At 34.0% G+C, this 16,112-nt stretch overlaps 1 protein-coding gene across 2 annotated transcripts in view; it reads left to right on the forward strand.

Annotated features, from left to right (window-relative positions):
• Window positions 1-16,112, forward strand: part of PTBP2 (polypyrimidine tract binding protein 2) — an 80,445-nt gene that overhangs the window by 36,496 nt on the left and 27,837 nt on the right. For both annotated transcript variants that reach the window (XM_010860497.1, XM_010860498.1), the window contains exons 3-6: window positions 1,640-1,812; window positions 2,757-2,900; window positions 8,708-8,872; window positions 8,964-9,074. In XM_010860497.1, coding sequence (XP_010858799.1) covers window positions 1,640-1,812; window positions 2,757-2,900; window positions 8,708-8,872; window positions 8,964-9,074 — 593 coding nt within the window. The remainder of the gene's footprint in view (window positions 1-1,639; window positions 1,813-2,756; window positions 2,901-8,707; window positions 8,873-8,963; window positions 9,075-16,112) is intronic.

Raw genomic sequence — 16,112 nt, forward strand, 5'->3', positions numbered from 1 at the left:
CTTGAGAGTCCCTTGGACTGCAAGGAGATCACCAGTCATCTAAAGGAGATCAGTCCTGGGTGTCTTTGGAAGGAATGATGCTAAAGCTGAAACTCCAGTACTTTGGCCACTCGTGTGAAGAGTTGACTCATTGGAAAAGACCCTGATGCTGGGAGGGATTGGGGGCAGGAGGAGAAGGGAACGACAGAGGATGAGATGGCTGGATGGCATCACTGACTCAATGGACATGAATTTGAGTGAACTCCAGGAGTTGTTGATGGACAGGGAGGCCTGGCGTGCTGCGATTCATGGGGTCGCAAAGAGTCGGACACGACTGAGTGACTGAACTGAACTGACTGAAGTAGAACTTACTAGTTTTATGTTGAAAGTCAACCTACGCAATTTTTAAATGCGTTGTCTGTATAAACTTGAATGCAACTCTTAAACTGTGACTTAATTGACACTTCAAGTTGTATGATTTATCAGATGAGATCACATATCTCTGATCATCCAGTAAAACCACTACAATATCACCCTCTTCCAGTCCTCTGTTATGTTACTTTTAATCTCATTACTGTGCTTTACTTTCTCCATAGCACTACTACTTCTAGAAGTTATCTTGTCCATGTACTAGGTAGGCCATCTGTCTCAGTAGACAACGAGAGAACATCAGGGCTCTTATTGCTTGCTGTCATTGATGTACTCCAGAATCTAAAAGGCCAGACATTTTCTTGATACTCAAGAAAGTAACTGCTTAAAGAGTTGATGTTTGAATAAATTTTAAGGACACTTTTAGAAGATCAAGATGGTCTTAGTTTTATTGTATTGAGTGTTTGGGGGTATGTACTGTGAAGTACCAAAATTTGTATACAAAAATGGAGTATACATGTATATTTCTCTGTGTGTAAGAGTTTTTCATTTTAATAGATTCTTAGAACTATCCTTGAGTCTTAGATGATATTCTGTTTATTGCATCTTTCATAAGTTTTGTTTTTGTTTTTTGTATTTTGGTATAGTTTTGGATAAAGGTAGGCAATTAATTTGTTGTTCAGAATATATCACTCTAAAGCGCAGAGTAACAGAAAAGATAATCAAGTCCATGAGTGATAATATAATAGGTAGATGTTGATAGTGATAAAATATTTAGGTAGAGGAATATAAGCCATACTGTGGATTGACTGCATAATAATTTTTAAAGCATTATCTGATTCCATTTTTTTAGTACATTTTCCAATTTGAGCAATTTAGAATTTTTCAGGTAAAATATAGTGTCCCTAATTTTTGCTAAGTCAAAATTTTCACTGTTTTTGTATATTCCTTAGTCTGTTCAGATGATTGAATTGTAAGATAATTGTTTTGTATAGCCACTGACCATTTCTTTATGAAATTTCATTTTAATGTTTTTGATTGTCAGTTGTTACTCTACATATGCTATCCAGAGATGTCTCTACCCAATAATAATCTTAATTGATGAGATCATTTAGTAGTAATTGGTGGATAAGAGTTTTTTCCATTACTCTGAAAACCGTGTTTGTAAATTTTTAGTATCACAGGTATGCTTAGCTATGTTTTTAAGTTCTCTGTTGAAGTTTGTTTTGTGATTTTTTTTTTTTTTTTACGCACATAAGATAAACACAACTGTTTCTTTATTTTCTTTCAGCCAATGGTAATGATAGTAAAAAATTCAAAGGAGAAGATAAAATGGATGGTGCTCCTTCTCGTGTACTTCATATTCGAAAATTGCCTGGTGAAGTGACAGAAACTGAAGTTATTGCTTTAGGCTTACCTTTTGGTAAGGTGACCAACATCCTTATGCTGAAAGGAAAAAATCAGGTATACTTATTTCTGGACTTTTACCATGTTAAGCTCCAAACTATCCAGCAAGTGGATTTAGCTGTGGCCTGATGAAATGATAGTTTATATAATTATACATAAGGTTACTTTTCTTAAGGAACATGACAGAAGTTTTACTCTGACTTTTCCTGGTAGCTGTGTATAAGAAATTAATGCTAGGGAATTAAAATGAGTAAGTCACCATAGTTTTCAAATTTTGCTTCGTAAATTCACTTTAGGACTGTAGTTGAACTATTGTTCAAGGAGATTGTGGGAAATACAGATGAAATATTTTTTGTTGTTGTGGCTTTGCTCTTTGTAATATCAGAAATCAGTAGGGACGTTAGTATCATCTTACCTTTTAAGCTTATCCCAGGGAAATATTTATCTGATAGCATTAGAAAAAATTAGTGTTAGTCCCAGATATTCTATACTGAATAGATATATCTGTAGCAGTAGGGTCCAGGTGTATTAAAAATCAAATTTTGTTTTAAAGTTCCTAATAGCATTTAGAAGAATTTAGAGAAATTGAATGCTCTCTTAAATATAGTTAATATCACTAATAAGATGGCATTTAATTTTTTTTCTAGTAGATTATAAATGCTTTAAAAATGACTTGGAGAGCTCATGTTTTCTAGGTTAGGCATGGTAAAATTCTGTTTCTAGAAAATGTTTGGATTTTATTTTCTCTAGCCTTTTTTTGAGGAGTTACATTTGTAATGTATGGAAATCAGAGATGGAAGGCAGAAATACTGTGTACGCTAAGAGCTTTCTACTAAGGTTAGCTTTAATTGTATTTCTAAGCTTCAATAAGGATTTCTGACTCTACCTATTAGGGCAATTCTCGATAGTGATTTTTTAATGAGCCAAATAGATTACACAGATATGGAAGTTTATTTGAATTTAATTTATAGTATTATAATTTTTGCTATTTAAATTTTCAGGCATTTTTGGAACTAGCAACAGAGGAAGCAGCTATTACCATGGTTAATTACTACTCTGCTGTGACACCTCACCTTCGTAACCAACCGATTTATATCCAGTACTCCAATCACAAGGAACTAAAAACAGATAATACATTAAACCAAGTGAGTATGTGTAGGTTCATAAACAAAATGTCCTAGAGCATATTAAGACTCATATTAGGAGAAAATTTTTAACCATTGAGAAGATTTTTGTATGATCTTTTTAATTTTTTGTTGTTGTTGCTATATTTTCTTACAGTATGTCCCTAAGTATTAAATAGTATATTACTTTACAGAACATATGTGCAGTCTTTTATTTTCATATTTTAAATTAGTACTGGATAAATTAAATAGTATCTTTTCAGTTTTTTTAAGGTTCTGGTCAAAGTTCTTTTTCTTTGTACAAATTAAAACTTGTACAGAAACTGTCTGAGGTAGGACTTAACTATAAACTGTTATACAACTTTGATTAGATTTACTGTGTGAAATTCAGTACCTTTGGTTATTTGACTTTTTATAGGTTTTAATTTCTTATGGATAAATTCCTATTAAAGATGAATTAATGATTTTCTTGGAGGGAAATAAAAGAATTGAGAATATATGAATGTGTTATCTTTTAAAAATGCAAGGTAGAAGTTTCTAGTTATTTAAAATTAATGTTTCTTTAGAAAAGTATCATAGAAGAGTGGTTTTAGATATAAACACTTAGGATTGCAGTAAACAGTGATATAGAAACTTTAGCTCTTTTAATGTAGCTTTTAGCTAATTTTATCTGTTTTAGTAAAATATAAAGCTGTGTCTGGCTTTTGCCTTAGCAAATGGAAAATAATCCTCACAAAATTTAACCTTTGTAAAAAATAACTTAAGATCATTTTGATAGTATATGAACAATAAGCTTGTAAAACTTTTTGCCTAAAAGATAAGGCTAACATTTCAGTTTTTTGTTTTTTTTTTTTTTTAAGTTTGGTAATTTTTGTTACTTTTGAACCAGAAGTTGTACTTCTTAAAATTTTATCAAAGGAAAATGCCTATTCTCTATTCTTTTTACTTAAAGTGGCATTTAATATCCCAGTTGGGTTTAACATATTAATATTTTCAGTAAAGTAATTAGTGAATACATTCTCATTTTAAAAGATTGAAATTAAAAGGATGTTGAAAGGACAAAGATAAAACATCTGTAGATAGATGTCTGTGGTGGGGTGTGGAGGGGGCCTTGTAATTTCAAATAGGATAACCAGTGGAAGCCTGATTGACAAGTGACATTTGAGTAACAAACCTCAGAAATTAAAGAGTAAAACACTTATTACAGTTTTGGTTATTTTTGACATAGGGAATAATCAGTGCAACGTTCCTTCTGTTGAAAAAAACGTTACAGCCATATTTTTGACTTAAAAAAGTTCTTCTTTGATAGCCTTTTTATATTACACCTGGTCATTGTTTATGGATACTAATTAATGGTATTTTTAAACACTCCGCTATCTTTTACTTTCCTTAGTATTAGCTGTTTATCTTGCTGTCCTCCTTCATCCCACCCGCTCTCATTGCTTGTTTTATATTTCAGAATGGGCAGTTAGGTTTTATTGGACTTTACATGCTTTCCTCTAGAGTAAAGTAATGAGTTGGATACTAAGCTGGGATCCCCCCAAATGCCAAAGAGGTCTTTACTTAGGCCTTTAAAACCCTCTTTAGAGTTTCTGTTCTTCTAAGGGGGTGTTTAGTTGTTGATTTTGTTTTTATTAAGTTGGTTGATGGTGAGGAGGAAGAAGAGTTTAGCTGTTTGTTAGCTAGGCTTTCTGTTAATCCTTTTATTTTCACATTCCATTTCACCGCCTTCTGTGTACTTGACAGTTTCTAATTTGATTCCTATGGCTGCTACCAATGCAAACGCTGTTTGCTATGTGTTCACTGTGTCTTCAGTCCATGCAATTTCTGATAAAATTATTCTTGGCCAGTGATGACCTCTCTTCAGTCTCTGCATTTATTCCATTTTTTATTTATTTATAGGCATTTTAATAGTGTTTTATAACAAAAGAGAGACGAATATGTACATCAACCATGAATTCTTCCACAACCTTTTATCAAGTCACAAGTCCTATGAATTCACTCTTCTCAATATCTGCCCAGTTTTCATTTCTTTTTTTCTACTTCAGTTGCTCAGACATAGCCATTTCTTAGCTATATAATAATCTTACCTAATAATTCTCTTGAAGTGAAGCCGCTCAATCGTGTCTGACTCTTTGGCAACCCATGGATTTTAACCTACCAGGCTCCTCCGTCCATGGGATTTTCCAAGCAAGATTACTGGAGTGGTTGCCATTTCCTTCTCCAGGGGATCTTCGCAACCCAGGGATCAAACCCAGGTCTCCTGCATTGTAGGCAGATGCTTTACCGTCTGAGCCACTAGGAAAGTTAGTAACTCTCTTACTGATCTTTAATTTTTGTCTTGAATACTTTCTCCCTAGTACAAATGTGTGTGTATCTCTTTCTAAAATGCACAGATCTAACTTGCTCCCCTGCAGCAGTTTGTTTTCATGCTCAGGATAAAGGTCCTTTCTGAGATGACTACTGTTTCTTTCTGTGGCTGCTCCCCCCTCCATTTTCCTGTGCTTCTATCTCAGTAGTGATGATAGATCCTATAACTTGGCATACCTTCTCTTATTTTGTCTTTGGAGGCCACTGTTTCTGTGATGTAACTTTTGCCTGAAATATTGTGACCTGCCTATGTTTGTGCCAAGTTTCTATCCCACACTTCATATGACCAGTTGTTAGACATCTTCAAGTTTCCATAAGCCAGTTTCCTTGAAAGCCATCCTCTGATCTACAAAGTGGATTAGGTTTGGATTAAGAACCTTTAATGCAATTTAAAATCACTGTGAGATACTGCTATGTGCTACCATATTGGATACAATGAGGTAATTCCAAGTGTTGGAACAATGTAGAAAAGCTTGAACTCTTACAAATAAGTGATGGGAATGTAAGTTGGTAGAATAGTTTTTTAAATCTTCATTTATCAGCTAAAGCTGAGCAAATTCCTGTTCTTTGACATAGTAATTTTACTAGTCATATATCTGAGAAAATTTATATATATGTGCATCAAAAGATATGTATGGGAAAGTTCATCGCACACTATATGTAATTACCCAAGGCTGGAAATGATCTAAATGTTGAGCAGCAGTAGAATGTGTTGTGGTATATTTATTTGTTGGAATACTCCCTGGCAAAAAGAATGAACAAGCTACTGGTGCATCCAAAACTTGAATGGACATCATAAAAATTATGTTTATTGGAAGAAGCCAGACCAGAGTAGTACATTCCATTTACATAACTGGGAGAAAACGTGTGTGTGGCTTTTGGAGTGTTGGTAATGTTCTGTTTTTTATCTCGATAGTACTTTCATGATATGGTTTATTTGATATTTTATTGAGCTGTGTATACTCATGATTTGTGTCCTTTTATGTGTATGATTGTTTCAATACAAAGTTTAATTAAAATCTAGATTGGCAGGTCACCTCTGCTCCATGAATATTTTTAAAACATGTATGAAACATGAATGAAGTTCTTTGTTAATAGAGAACATAATTGTTAAGGTAAAAAAAGGAAGATGTAGAGAGTGAGTATAGTATTGGAAAGAAAGATATGCAGTAGATAAGTGCTTATATGCTTGTATGGAGTATATATGTACATACATGCTTGAATATGTAGGTGATGTCTCTGGAAGAATACCCAAGATTATTGTGAGGGTTCGTAGGGGAAAGCATACAGGTGAGTGAGTTGCAGAGGAAAGTTAACTTTTTATACTGTTTGGATAGTATGCCATGATCATGTGATTCCTGTTTAGAAAGGTATTTGATTATTTGATTCAGTTATTTGAAATAGTAGCAGAAGGGTTGTTCTAAGTTGTGATATTTCCATGCTTATTATAATAAATGTATGTAGACATGTTCATTAATGAAGAAAGTGATATTGCAATGAGCTACTTAAAATACTTTATTTAAATTTGTATTGGACTAAATATGTTCAAATATTTAACAAACATTGTTCTAGAAATACTTTCATCCTTCTTTTATAATATCTATAAGTCGTGTAAATGTGTCCATTGTATTAAATATTTATCATATATTTCAAAATGTTGGATTTTAGTCACTTTAGCTAACATAAATTTATAGGTCATGTTTTATTTAATTATCATGTAGATGACGAAGTTTGACTAGATGAGTGTGTGGTCTCTTTGAGATTATGCTCTGTGATTTCCTAGTTATCAGATCTGATCAGATCAGTCGCTCAGTCGTGTCCGACTCTTTGCGACCCCATGAATCGCAACACGCCAGGCCTCCCTGTCCATCAACAACTCCCGGAGTTCACCCAGACTCACGTCCATCGAGTTAGTGATGCCATCCAGCCATCTCATCCTCTGTCGTCCCCTTCTCCTCCTGCCCCCAATCCCTCCCAGCATCAGGGTCTTTTCCAGTGAATCAACTCTTTGCATGAGGTGGCCAAAGTACTGGAGTTTCAGCTTTAGCATCATTCCTTCCAAAGAAATCCCAAGGCTGATCTCAGTGAAATGAGCATCCCCTCACCTTTGTTGAGATAATAGACATATACATTGTGTAAATTTTAAGATATACAACTTATTTATTTGATTTATTTATGTTTTGCAAAATGATTTATTTATGTTTTGCAAAATGATTTATTTATGTTTTGCAAAATGATTACCAACACCACTTTAGCTAACAGGTCCAGAAAAAAATGTGACACTTCATGAATTTGGGGGTCATATTTGCATAGGACCATGTTAAACTCTGTATTGTTTCAATATTGGTATGTGTGCTGCTAAAGGGAGCACGGATCCTTCCTTATACATAAGTGTTCTTATTCTTTTGTGTTTGTCTTCCTTTTCATTTATCGCTGTGCTTTGTTTATATATATGCCTGTTCGTTTGCCAGTACAACTTCTTCAAACTGTAAAGCAGCATAGAGGTGTTAGTTACTATTATATTTAACAGTTATTTGCCTTTATATAGGTTTTTTGACCCCCAAATAAGGTAGAAAACAATTATTTCCTTATCAGTGAATCTGTCAGAGAAATAATAGAAAAGACATAATGGTAATAAAGGCAGTGTTTTTGGAGCATTTAACATAGATTTAGTTGACATATTTCCTAAAAATACTGTATTTTCTCAATTCTGTATATATTTTTTTCACTTTTTAAAATCTCAGAAATCAAGATATGTCTTATAAGTTGATCTGTCATGGTTCAATTAGCAATATCTTATTAGTCCTACATAAAAGGATAGTGCATTTTACCATTAATGATATATTAGAAACAATAACATGGATGGGAAAGATTCTTTATATTTTATCTTGAAGTTTTCCTGAAAATTTTATGGCTGTGTACTGTGGTATACATCAGTTTCTGTTGTAAAAATTTTGGTTTCAAAAGTTACACTAGTATCAAAAAAAAATTTGTATCTGAATGTTTCTCTTTTAGGATTTATTAGAAATAATAAGCTTTATAGGTGTTCTTTTGGATAATCTAGTAATTTCTTCTTAAGGTTTGCCATTTGCCTTTTTTATGGAATGAATAATGTTAAAGTTTCATTGTTCTCTAAAAGTTTCTGTTTAAAACATTTTCTGAATCTGTCAGACTACATCATGCTGTTTTGAGAATAAATTACATGACTTATCTATCTTGTTCAGCATTGGTCCCAAACCCTCAATAACTGTTTTGAGGTAAATACTAGTATGATACTTGAATTGTAAACAGGCAATATGTGGCTTATGGCAGGTGCTTAAAAGTGTATTTACTGAGTGAGTGTTAAATTTTATTTAATCCGTATGTGTTCTAGAAAAGAATTTAATACTGTAGCATGTAGCAAAGTATAAGTGAATATACCAGGAATGTTTCTAAAGTGCTTATGTTTTGATTTTTAGCGTGCTCAAGCAGTTCTTCAAGCTGTGACTGCTGTCCAGACAGCAAATACTCCTCTTAGTGGCACCACAGTTAGTGAGAGTGCAGTGACTCCAGCCCAGAGTCCAGTGCTTAGAATAATTATTGACAATATGTATTATCCTGTAACACTTGATGTTCTTCACCAAGTAAGTTTAATTTCATTTGCATTTTATCTATAAAATGAAGAAATAATAATACAGTAGATATAATTTGTTTTGATTTTTAATATTTTAACAGATATTTTCTAAGTTTGGTGCTGTATTGAAGATAATCACATTTACAAAAAATAACCAGTTTCAAGCTCTTCTCCAGTATGGCGATCCAGTAAACGCTCAGCAAGCAAAACTAGTAAGTCTAGGTTTTTTTGAGAGCAATAATTTTTAGTGGCAGATATATATACACACACATATATATGTAACTAATATCGTTAATATTATTATTTTACATATTAATATTAATATTATGTCAGTAACTAATATTGACATAACTTAGCAGTACCATATAGCATTTTAGATGACACAGATTAATGTCATAGAGATAGTATTAGAAAGCTTAGTATTTGTGATAAAAAGAAATATTTATTTTTAACAATTGTCATATTTGTAGTTATCTATAATATAGGCTTATATTCTGCATTTTTGTTTTATCTAGGTCCAAATATTTTGTGCTCTTGAGGATATAGCAGGATTATATTATGCATGCATACCTGTTTAAGATTTTACATTTTCCAGTGGGAGTTTCAAAGTACTTAATTAGCTGTAAGGTACTTTGGCTGAAATATATCAGTACTCATGTGGCTCAAATGCTGTAATAAGCTCTCAGTTGATTTCCGATATTCTTTTTAAGTATTTTTTAAAAATAGGTTTTTTCGATATGCTCTTGGTCTCCTTTTTATTCCAATCACTTACCTTTTTGTTGTTGTTGTTGTATATGGAGGGTAAGAAACTATTCAAAGCAGCAAAATTTGCTCATGTTACAGCTAGCATTGAAAACTGCATACCAGTCTTTGTCTTATTTAAATCTTCCTTTGTCTCTTTAACTTCTTGTGCTGTAGTATAATATTGTTATTTTTATTCCACTATTAAAAAATTAAATATTTATTAAGTGTGTGTAAAGTGTTAGTCACTTAGTCGCGTCTGACTGTTTGCAACCCTGTGGACTATAATAGCCTGCCCCAGGCTTCTCTGTCCATGGAATTCTCCCGGCAAGAATATTGGAGTGGTTAAACCATTAAATCAGCCATCTTCCACTTAAAATGGTCTTACCTCTTTTTTCTCTCTTTCACTCTTTTACTTTCAGACTGATTATGATATATTACTTCAGTGCTACCTCCAGATTAAAATAACTTGTTTGAAACCAGGCCATTTTTAACTACTGTTTCATTTCCATTCTTAGAATCTCATTTGGGGAGCAGAAGTAGCTTCAGGTAGCAGAAAGACTTTACTAGTAATAATAGCATAATTGAAATGATTTACCAAGTGCTATTATCTCATTCTTTTTCTGACTACTCTGTATTGTAAACTGAACAGGAATTTTTCCTGTTAGCAGATACTAAGATTCAAAGAGGTAAATGATTTATAATGTACACATCTGTAAAGTAGACATTTTTTCAGTCTACTCTTCTCCAGTATGTTTCTACTCAGTGGTTCCCAATTGCATGATCTAATCATACTTCCCTTTTCAGGAATAAATTAGCAATTATAAAGTTGTTTTTTCAAAAATAATCAACTTTCCTAACATGTTTCAGCCCTCCAACTTTGGAGATAAAAATAGATACCAAAATAATTGTGGTATGAGGTTTGATCAATAGCAGACAATCTAGAAGCCATGTTCTTGATGGCATTTTTCACAACTTCAAACAAATTTAAATATAGTGCACATTTTTCTTAATGTGGAATATTTTCTTTTTGTCATTCCCTTCTGATCCAGAGGAACACAGTTTAGTAAAGGACCAGTGAAATGGAATTTGTTTCAGAATTGTACCTCATTTGGGCTATGTGATTCAATGGGGAAAGTAGTTTATATATATTTTTCAGTATTTAATAGGTTTTCATTTAACCGATCTTCTGCACAGAAAATAAGCATTAAACTACTGGTGTTTGTGAATGTTTACATACACTCAGGTCTTCTCTACAAAAACCTACAGAGATAATTATTAAGCTTTTATTCTGGTATCTGAGCTTACTGTATTGCACTTACTGGTAAAGGAAAAAAGGAATCTATTTTCTAATCTTGCTTGTCCCATTATCTTGTAATCCAGACTCCTTTTAAAACCTATACTTTTGATGACTCCAGTATTTTTTCTTCATACCTTATCTGGACTATTGAGTGTAGCCAGAGAATATCACATAATCTAACCAGTTGATAGCAGTTTAAACTCATCAGCATTAACTACAAATAGGCCCTCTACTCTGCCTGCAAAATCTTACCACGTTTCTTCAGTCAGCATGTTCTCCCATTTTCCACAATTGTCTGTATCAGATGGAAATTTGTCTTTCTACCAAGTCGCTTTTCACTCTTATGACCTTGCCTACTGCTTCTCAGAAAAAAAAAGAAACTATCAGATGGAAACTCTTATCAGCCTTTCTCACAAAATATACTTATACCCACACATTTCTTTCTTCTAGATATAAGGCATAGATATTTCTAAGACCAGTAAACACCAGACACCACCCTCTTCTGCCTCTTAGGAGTCTTTGTACTTTTATCTCCCCTTTCTCTTGTATTTTTCTCCATGTTAGTTACTTCTCACCAGTTTTTCAAGTGTGCCTAAATGTCTCTCTCTTTTTTTTTAAATGAATTTATTACCCTTAACTCCATAATTCGTATATTTATCCATCTAACACCTCATCTCCCTTTCTTTTCATTTATAACCACACTTCTTAAATAAGTTGTCTTTGCTTATTATACTTATTCCCTTCTTATTTCTCTACTTATTGTAATTTGGTTTCAGCACCCATTTACTCAACAAGGGATCACTGGAGTAGCTAAATCTCATCAGAGTTGTTCAGTCCTTATCTTACCTAACCTCTAGGTAACCTTTGACACTGAATCTGTCTTTCCCTTTCTTAAAATCCTTTTTTCTCCTGGTCTTTAACACTTCTCACCTAGATACATCCCACCTCTCTGTTCATTATTTGTTGTATCCCTCCCCTTCTTCTAGGGGGACCTCACCTGTTATACACAGCTTAGTTACACTTTGTGATTCTGACAGTACTCATGTAACTTTATTTCTAGGTCACACATCTTCTGAGAGACCCAGGCTAGGACGGTGGAGCACCTTCAGACTTAGTGTGTTCAATTAAACTCCTGTCACCCCCCGCCCCACCACCACCAAAAATACTAAAATCTGTATTTCATATACCATTCTCTAGGTATTGATCAGGACAAAGTACCATCAATCTAAGAAACAAGACAGAAAACATTGAATCTTTCTTCTTCCTCCTTTCAGCCTATCACCAAATCTTACTGATTTTAGATCCTAAATTTTTGTTCAGTCTATCCTTTTGCCTCCAACTCTTAATTGTCATCACCGTAGCCTAAGCTAGTGTTTTTCAAAGTGCTAGTCTCCAATGCTATAAGAAGCTTGTGCCAACATTCAAATTAGCTTACTTTAAGCTATAGTTTGTTTAGTGTCAATATTGATCATAAATTCTGATACAAACTTCTTTTCATGCAAGGTGAACTGGGCTGCTAGTCCATGAACCACAGTTTGAGTAGCACTAATCTAAACCATCAAGCCATCTCTTAAATCTGTGCCTCATTGGCCTTCTAGTCTAAATCCACCACTGTGAGTTTTAAGAATGATCTCAACTTAAAGTCATATTTCTTCCTTTCTCTGTACCCTTCAATGACTGATTTGTGTCCTTGGTATAAAAATGCTCTTTCTTTAACATACTTACATAAAACTCTTAAATCTTGCCTCTCCAGTCTCATCTTACACCTCTGTAACCATATTGGGCTTTTTTTTTTTTTTTTTTATTTTTATTGTGGTAAAAGTCATGTAAAAAATACTATTTTAACCATATTTTTGTTGTGCAACTTTCACCATCATCCATGTCTGAATTTTCCACCTTCCTAAACTGAAACTCTGTCTCTATTAAACACTAACTCCCCAGTTCCCCTCCCCAACTTCACTCCAAGTCCCCTGGCATCTACCAGTGTACTTTCTGACTATGAATTGGAGTATTCTAGGTATCTCATAAATGGAATCAAACAGTATTTGTCTGCATCTAATGTGTATTGAACTTCTTTAAATTCTTGTGTATGCTGTGTATTCTCTGATCTCATGGGCTTACAACTTGCTATATTCTATGTGCTAAAATACTTTTCTCAAGACTATACTTTCAGGGATCATTTCTATAGTTCATTACTGGAGAAGTTTCTCTGAACGTGTAGAGCACCCGAAACCACGAGGAAGAGATAAAGCGTTCTCTTCTGAGTGTGAAGTCGGCTTTTGGGGTTGCTTCTGCAGCTGCCGTTAGCCATTGATGATCGTTCTTCTTTTCCTTTTAGGAGATGAAGAGGGAAAGAACGTAATCTGAGTGGAAAAAATAAATAAATAAAATAAAATACTTTTCTCTTCATCTCTTTATGACCAACTCATTTCTGTCTTTCAAGTTTCAGTTTAGAAATCTCTTCTCCAGAGAGGTCTTCTATAACCTTTCAACTAGATTTGATCCCTTCTTTTCTTAGTTCTCACCACCACGGATCAAATTTATGATTACTTATTAAGTGTCTGAATTCTGGAGGAAGAAATGGCAGCCCACTCCAGTATTCTTGCCTGGGAAATCCCATGGACAGAAGACCTGCTGGGCTGTAGTCCATAGGGTTGCAAAAGAGTTGGGCATGACTGAGCAACTAAACAAAAAAGTGTCTGTGTTATCTGTTGGACTATAAGCTGTATAAGAGTGGTTGTCATGTCTGCTTTGTTCTCTGCTGTGTTCTTAGAACCTAACACATTATAGATATGAGGGCATTTTTTTCAACATGACACAACTTAGCCGACAGCTGGTGTGCTGTAGATCTCTTCCTACCTTTCAACCATCCATGTACATCTCAGTGTGTAATAAAATGAGTTAGATCTAAACTTTGTAATTCAGGTGCTACATTTTTATGCTTGTTAAAACAGTAGAAATCATGTAAAATTTACAGGTAAGGAATAATAGTTTGGGAAGAGAATTTCAAGCCTGCTTCTCTACTTCTATAGTGATAGTTGTTCAGATGATTGAGAGAATGAAAAAATATCACCTATGCCTTGGGAATTCATTTAGCAGGCATAGTGTATCTTTAGGTTTGGAGGGGAAGAGAACTTAGAGTGTTCTTTTAAAGTATGGTTCAGAACCTTCTTTTCATATAGATTGCTTATAAAAAATGGGACTCTTAGGCTCCTCTGAGCTAACAGTTATAATCTTTGGGATTGGGAGCCCACTGCTCTGTTTAGTTTTTCAAGCCCTGGGAATCGCTGCCATGTAAAGGCAGCTTGAGTGACATTGCCAACCAGACTCTTGCCATGTATTAGTTACGATCTTTGGCAATTACTTTCAGTTAATTGGAATTATTTCCCCCTAGCATTTTATTTTATAAGAGAATAGTAACTCAGGAAAAAAAATCTTAAAAATGGAGTTGTATTAGTGAGGGTTGGAGGGGAAAAATTTAACCATCTCCTGAATTTGTTCTGAGGTTCGTGTATGTTGCAGTCCAGTCTCTCTTAAAACCTCTGAAGTCAGGGGACACATGTACACCCATGGATAATTCATGTCTATGTATGGCAAAAAACATTACAATATTGTAAAGTCATGATCTTTTAATTAGTTAATTAAAAATAAAAACCCTCTTAAGTCAACCAACAAGGTAATGTTACGTATATTGAGGTTGGCATTTAGGGTGGTAGTCACCACCAGTAATCACCAATCATTGTAAAAATAATGATTATCAAATAAAAAGTAAATTATTTTAAATGATCCTCACATTTATTAATGAAAAGGCCCTAATGCCTTTTTCAGAAATCTTTTTCAGTGTATTGGCAGACAAAAATATCATTCACTTACTGTAGCTTTCTAGTTCAGTTTCTGTATTTTCAAGGTATAGAAAGTGAAGTCGCTTAGTCATGTCCGACTCTTTGTGACCCCGTGGATTGTAGCCTACCAGGCTCCTCCGTCCATGGGATTCTCCAGGCAAGAATACTGGAGTGAGTTGCCATTTCCTCCTCCAGGGGATCTTCCTGACCCAGGGATCGAACCCAGGTCTACCGCATTTCAGGCAGATGCTTTAACCTCTGAATCACCAGGGAAGCCCTCAAGGTATAGAAGTAGACTCCTTTTCACCAGGATCTTTTAAAATTATTTAATTTATACAACCCTGAAATTGTAACACACTTGGTAGAAAATTGTAACACAGCTTTTAGGGGTATTATCCACTTTTATTAGGAATATGTGCAGTTGACACTGCACAGTGACACTGTGTCTTTTGGAAATCCTATCATTAATGATTTCCTTCCAGGAGAATATATTTCATTAAGTTTCATTAGTGGCTTTTCCTATTTTTTATCCATATGCAGTGTTTCATTGTGGTGTTAATTATTCATTCTATATTTAACATCTTTACTGAGTTTATCATGTTTTTGACATAAATCTTATATTTACTATGAAGATATTTTTTCCTGATGGTTTTCATGTACTCTCCAAACTTTCCCTTTGCATAGATACATTTGAGAGGCTTTTTTGCAAATTAACTTGGGCTTTTACTGTCAGAAATCTTTACTCCAGCAAGATCACTACAATCTTGATTGCTGAACACTGACTGACTTGTGTGCTACTGTTATTTCCTGGAAGTTGGCAAATAACAATGAACTTAAAATGAGCTTGCATATATAGTTTACTTTAATTTTTCTTCTTACTTCACTTGTCATTTTACCTCAGCCAGCTATTGAAAATGCCTGGATTTCTGTTATCATGTATCCTTAGCTCTTTTCCTCTCCCCTGTTGCTTATATACATATTGTTTCCTGATTTCTCTAGCTCTTGTATCTAAGGTACAGTTTTGTGTGTGCCTTGTGTGTATACCTTGTGTGTATCTTAGGTATACCTGTGTATAATACCTACATAAAGGTTTTTTTTTTTTTTTTGGTTAAAGGTTTCTAGACAGCTTTCAAGCAGTTAGCATAATCATTAAGATATTTGGCAGTCAACCTCTTTGATAGAACCTGGCCCCAAAGAAACTGCTTGTTTTGAAGTTAGTCATTTTGTATCAGTACGTTACTTCTTGCATTAATCGAGGTACTATGATCCAAAGTCAGGTCTTTTCTTATATCAGATTTTTTATATATTATTGAAATAGTCGCCTAAGAGTGAATTTTGACATTCATGTATAAGGTAGAGACATAGAT

Source organism: Bison bison, unplaced genomic scaffold (assembly GCF_000754665.1).
Source record: "Bison bison bison isolate TAMUID 2011002044 unplaced genomic scaffold, Bison_UMD1.0 scf7180017864466, whole genome shotgun sequence".
Lineage (NCBI taxonomy): Eukaryota > Metazoa > Chordata > Mammalia > Artiodactyla > Bovidae > Bison > Bison bison.